The sequence below is a fragment of the Anabrus simplex genome, chromosome 4 (genome assembly GCF_040414725.1).
Source record: "Anabrus simplex isolate iqAnaSimp1 chromosome 4, ASM4041472v1, whole genome shotgun sequence".
Lineage (NCBI taxonomy): Eukaryota > Metazoa > Arthropoda > Insecta > Orthoptera > Tettigoniidae > Anabrus > Anabrus simplex.
The window spans coordinates 208,627,838-208,634,327 of record NC_090268.1 but is presented as its reverse complement, the minus strand read 5'-3'; the positions used below and the strand labels follow the sequence as shown (position 1 = coordinate 208,634,327).

Below are 6,490 nucleotides of genomic sequence, written 5' to 3'. Positions count from 1 at the left end.
TAACATCGAAGGTCATCGGCCCCTAATGGTACGAAATGAAAGAACAAAAGTTTCAAAGCCATCCACTGACCAAAATAAAAATAAAATATGTCATGAAGAATGAATGGATGGACAGGAACTCAACAAAAAACAAAAAAAAAGCGAAAAAAGACAGTGGATGAGAGTCAAAACAGATCGAAAATAACATTATTACCGACCAAGGAACCACTTATAAAGCACAATGATGCTTGGTGTCTAAAGGGGTGCAAAATCCACGTCTAAGGCCCCACAGAATGGTACATGTCGCGAGTAAAATGGAAGCATGGTATGTGTCATGTTGGGGTACTAATCAGAAGTAGCGAAGACTCACGGTGTTCCACAAAAGATGGTACTACTCACAAGTATTGCAATACGTACAAGTAACGCAGACCTATGGTGTGTCTCACACAATGGCGCAACTCATAGCCAACGCAAACCGAGAAGGTTCCCCACCTAGGTGTACTAAACACGGGCGCCGGTATTCCCGTGGTGTTCCTCACATAGTGGATACTAATCACAGGCAACGCAGACCCACGGTGCTGCTCATATAGTGGTACAACTCACAGGCTACGCCCAGACCCACGGCGTTGCTCACATGGGTACGACGCACGGGAACTGGAATCCACCAGGCCAGGCTTTTACTGCTACTAATCACAAACCTATTTCGTACCGAATTTAGTGGTACTACTCGCAAGTACAGGCAACCTATGGTGTTCCCCGCGTGATGGTACGATTCAAAATTAGTTTCATGGTTCTAATTCAGTCAGCCCTTGGTCGCCCCTTTTAGTCGCCTCTTACGACAGGCAGGGGATAGCGCGGGTGTATTCTACATGTGCGTCCCGCACCCGCAGGGGGTAGTGTGTTTGGTCCGCGAGAGGTATTTTATTTCCCTCAAGTCCGCCGGCAAGCCGGTTAGGACCCCCCAATCCGCCACCTGGGACGCGCCACGTGGTAGTATCACCTCTCCCCCTGCTACGCCTGAGCAGCAGGTTCGTGGCCCCCTACTTGCACCACATGTGATGAACCTGCGTGTATTTCATAAATGTCGGAAGTGTAAAGTGTTGCATATGAGGAAAGGAATGTTAAGAACGACACAAACACCCAGTCCCCAAGCCAGGAATGTTAATCCTTTACAATTAAAAACCCCTGACCAGGCCGGGAATCGAACCCGGGTCCGCCGGGTGACAGGCGGACGCGTTGCCCCCCTACATCGCGGGGCCGGACTTCGTCTCATTAACTCCGCTGATACGTTTGACGGCAGAAAGGGCATCCTGTCGTAAAAACTCGCTACGAAGATTCATCTCACATGATACCCGATCCCGTACAGAAACGGAGCAAGGGTTGGACGCACACACAGTGAGGATATTGGGTCGGAATGGGATATAATATTCCAGCTCACACGTTGGTTGTTAAGAGGAGTCTCCATGCTGGCGCGTGTCTCGCACGCCATGTGGGAGTCAACATCAGCGACTTGAGTAATCGTAGTTGTTGCCAACTTGCGAGCAGGGACAGTCATTTGTTATCACAGCCAGCGCTCGTTTGTCACTGATGATTGTCAACTTTCGAGAAATGGTCACAGTGGGAGGGGAGGGACGTTGAATTAATATTAGACAAGTGTTAACAATAGGCGGACATCCGTAAACATTACAATAGTGGCCATGTCAAGCACACTTTCATTCTCGTGATAAATATTCCGCCATCTGAGAGTAACAGCTTGTACTCATCCATATGGCGTCGTACTCCACGTCTGTGGTCCGCACAAATTATTAACAAGATGTGCAGGCCGGAATTAATAAAGTAAAACAAAAAGCTTTCACCCTGCTGCGTCCTATATGGCGATCTTCTAAGGGGGAATAAATATTTATCACTTACATGACCAAAGCAGACATGATGATGATGATGATGATTGTTGTTTAAAGGGTCCTAGTTTCCAAGTCATCGGCCCCTAATGGAACGAAATGAGACGAAATGTAATAACAATTTAAAAGTCCAACATGCTCAACTGAACTGAATTCAAAACGTTATGGTGAAGAATGCATGGATGAACATGAATTTAAGACAATCAGTTGATCCCACCCGCAATGACACACCTTCCCAGAAATCAATAGTATTACTGACCGAGGGACTGCTTCCAAAGCGCATTCTTGAAACGATGGTACTTGATGTCTAAAGGAGTCCAAAATCCAGGTCAACGGCCCCTCATGATGGTACTTATCGCTAGTAAAGTAAAACCATGGTATTTGTCATGTTGCGGTACTAATCAAAAGTAGCGAAGACTCACGGTGTTCCACACAAGATGCTACTACTCACAAGTATTGTACGTCGTACAGGTTACACTGACCTATGGTGTTTCTCACACAATGGCGCCACTCATAGGCAATGCAAACCGATGATGTTCCTCACCTAGTTGTACTAGTCACGGGTGCCGGCATTCCCGTAGTGTTCCTCACATAGCGGGTACTAATCACAGGCAACGCAGACCCACGGTGTCGCTCATATAGTGGTACAACTCAGAGGAAATACCCAGACCCGCGGTGTTGCTCACATGGGTACGACGCACGGGTACTGGAAACCCTCAGGAGAACCTACTCTTTGCTGCTACTAATCACAAACCTATTGAGTATCAAATACAGTGGTACTACTCGTAAGTAAAGGCGACCCATGGTGTTCCCGGCGTGATGGTAGTAATCAATAGTAGTTTCATGGCTCTGATGATGATGATGATGCTTGTTGTTTTAAGGGGCCTAACATCGAAGGTCATCGGCCCCTAATGGTACGAAATGAAAGAACAAAAATTAGAAAGGCATCCACTGACCAAAATAAAAATAAAATATGACATGAAGAATGAATGGATGGATGGACAGGAACTCAACAAAACACAAAACAAACAAAGAACAACCAGTGGATCGGACTCAATACTGATCGAAAATAACATTATTACCGACCAAGGAACCACTTATAAAGCGCAATGATGCTTGGTGTCTAAAGGGGGTTCAAAATCCACGTCTAAGACCCCACAGAATGGTACATGTCGCGAGTAAAATAGAACCATGGTATGTGTCATGTTGGGGTATTAATCAGAAGTAGCGAAGTCTCACGGTGTTCCACAAAAGATGGTACTACTCACAAGTATTGCAATACGTACAAGTAACGCAGACCTATGATGTGTCTCACACAATGGCCCAACTCAGAGTCAACGCAAACCGAGAAGGTTCCCCACCTAGGTGTACTAAACACGGGCGCCGGTATTCCCGTGGTGTTCCTCACACAATGGGTACTAATCACAGGCAACGCAGACCCACGGTGCTGCTCATATAGTGGTACAACTCACAGGCTACGCCCAGACCCGCGGTGTTGCACACATGGGTACGACGCACGGGTACTGGAATCCACCAGGCTAGGCTTTTACTGCTACTAATCACAAACCGATTTCGTACCGAATTTAGTGGTACTACTCGCAAGTACAGGCAACCTATGGTGTTCCCCGCGTGATGGTACGATTCAAAATTAGTTTCATGGTTCTAATTCAGTCAGCCCTTGGTCGCCCCTTTTAGTCGCCTCTTACGACAGGCAGGGGATACCGCGGGTGTATTCTACATGTGCGTCCCCCACCCGCAGCGAGTAGTGTTTTTGGTTCGCGAGAGGTATTTTATTTTCCTTAAGTCCGCCGCCAAGCCGGTTAGGACCCCCCTATCCGCCACCTGGGACGCGCTACGCGGGAGTATCACCTCTCCCCCTGTTACGCCAGCGTAGTAGGTTCGTGGCGGTACAAATCAAAAGTAGCGTAGAATCACGGTGTTCCACACATTATGGTATTACGCACAAGTATCGTACGTCGCAGACCTATGGTGTTTCTCACAAAGGTGTACTGATCACCTGCGCCGGTGTTCCAGTGGTGTTCCTCACATAGTGGGTACTAATCACAGGCAACGCAGACCCACGGTGTCACTTATACACTGACTGACAGAGCAAATGCAACACCAAGAAGGAGTGGTCAGAACTTTATGCCAATTGCAGGATAGACTGACGTCACTGAGGCATGCTCATGATGTGAAATGCGCCGCTGTGCTGCGCACGTAGCGAACGATAAATGGGACACGGCGTTGGCGAATGGCCCACTTCGTACCGTGATTTCTCAGCCGACAGTCATTGTAGAACGTGTTGTCGTGTGCCACAGGACACGTGTATAGCTAAGAATGCCAGGCCGCCGTCAACGGAGGCATTTCCAGCAGACAGACGACTTTACGAGGGGTATGGTGATCGGGCTGAGAAGGGCAGGTTGGTCGCTTCGTCAAATCGCAGCCGATACCCATAGGGATGTGTCCACGGTGCAGCGCCTGTGGCGAAGATGGTTGGCGCAGGGACATGTGGCACATGCGAGGGGTCCAGGCGCAGCCCGAGTGACGTCAGCACGCGAGGATCGGCGCATCCGCCACCAAGCGGTGGCAGCCCCGCACGCCACGTCAACCGCCATTTTTCAGCATGTGCAAGACACCCTGGCTGTTCCAATACCGACCAGAACAATTTCCCGTCGATTGGTTGGAGGAGGCCTGCACTCCCGGCGTCCGCTCAGAAGACTACCATTGACACCACAGCATAGACGTGCACGCCTGGCATGGTGCCGGGCTAGAGCGACTTGGATGATGGAATGGCGGAACGTCGTGTTCTCCGATGAGTCACGCTTCTGTTCTGTCAGTGATAGTCACCGCAGACGTGTGTGGCGTCGGCGTGGAGAAAGGTCAAATCCGGCAGTAACTGTGGAGCGCCCTACCGCTAGACAACGCGGTATCATGGTTTGGGGCGCTATTGCGTATGATTCCACGTCACCTCTAGTACGTATTCAAGGCACGTTAAATGCCCACCGCTACGTGCAGCATGTGCTGCGGCCGGTGGCACTCCCGTACCTTCAGGGGCTGCCCAATGCTCTGTTTCAGCAGGATAATGCCCGCCCACACACTGCTCGCATCTCCCAACAGGCTCTACGAGGTGTACAGATGCTTCCGTGACCAGCGTACTCTCCGGATCTCTCACCAATCGAACACGTGTGGGATCTTATTGGACGCCGTTTGCAAACTCTGCCCCAGCCTCGTACGGACGACCAACTGTGGCAAATGGTTGACAGAGAATGGAGAACCATCCCTCAGGACACCATCCGCACTCTTATTGACTCTGTACTTCGACGTGTTTCTGCGTGCATCGCCGCTCGCGGTGGTCCTACATCCTACTGAGTCGATGCCGTGCGCATTGTGTAACCTGCATATCGGTTTGAAATAAACATCAATTATTCGTCCGTGCCGTCTCTGTTTTTTCCCCAACTTTCATCCCTTTCGAACCACTCCTTCTTGGTGTTGCATTTGCTCTGTCAGTCAGAGTATAATGGTACTAATCACATATACTGTAAATTCACAGTGAAGCCACTCCCTACTGCTACTAATCATAAACCTCTTGTTATCTTACATAGTGGTACTACTCGCAAGTAAAGGCGACCCCTGGTGTTCCCCGCGTGGTGGTACTAATCATAAGTAGTTTCATGGTTCTAATACAATCATCTCCAGGTCGTCCGTTTTAGTCGCCTCTTACAACAGGCAGGGGATACTGTGTGTGTATTCTTCATCTGCGTCCCCCATCCACGGGGGTAGAGAGACAGAAAGAAAGAAGGGATCCGTCACTTGGAAAATTAAAGTAACGGACGAAGAAAGGAAAGGGCCACAACGGCGTGAAAATGAAAGACTCGCTAGGCTTCGAATGCTCTAATACCATTGGAGTCGGAAAGAACACGAATTGACCAAGAGAGGTCAGACATGTTAAAGTGAGCAGCCTGGCACAAGTAAGTGGAAGCAATGCCAGGACTCAGCTAAGGACCCCGTGATCGCCAACCCACTCAAATGCAGTGCACCTGGGTGTATTCATCTGCGTCCCCTACCCACATGTGGTCCAAGGAGAACTAACCTGCTTGCTAAACTTTCTCTTAGCCTTTTGAATATTGTCGCAACTAAGTGAAATCCAGCGGGTGGTAATTTCTTTTTTTCTCTACTGTCGGGTTGAATTTCAAAGGAAGTCATCATCCAGCAATAATGTTATTTGATGTCCCATTATTTATGCTGAGGTGCCACAATTTTGCCCCACAGGAGTCCTCTCGCGTGCCAGTAAACCTACTGTCACGTGGCGAATGTGTTTTTGCATCCTCATATACCACCGGACTCAGCTGAGATCGAACGTGGCAAGTTGGTCTCATGAAAGCCAACGCCTTAACCATCTAAGCCATTCAGCCCGCCAACACAGATCTCTAATCCTAAGAGTAATTATCTTCCCTTAGCATTGTCTGCAGCATCATAACGCTTTGAATTTCGTTTATTGTAGGATGCTATCATTTGAATTTTTGTTGGTTATAAAGTTCATAATCTGAAAAGTAAATTAAAAAAAAACTCATTCTGGCATTTTCAAGCAAACATAATATTTCAATTGGTTGATA

At 48.5% G+C, this 6,490-nt stretch overlaps 1 protein-coding gene across 1 annotated transcript in view; it reads left to right on the top strand.

Moving 5' to 3' along the window:
* The first annotated feature begins 1,393 nt into the window (after positions 1–1,393).
* mspo (M-spondin) overlaps positions 1,394–6,490 on the top strand; it is a 195,042-nt gene continuing 189,945 nt past the window's right edge. Inside the window, exon 1 of the mRNA XM_068227377.1 lies at positions 1,394–1,493. Coding sequence (XP_068083478.1) covers positions 1,394–1,493 — 100 coding nt within the window. The remainder of the gene's footprint in view (positions 1,494–6,490) is intronic.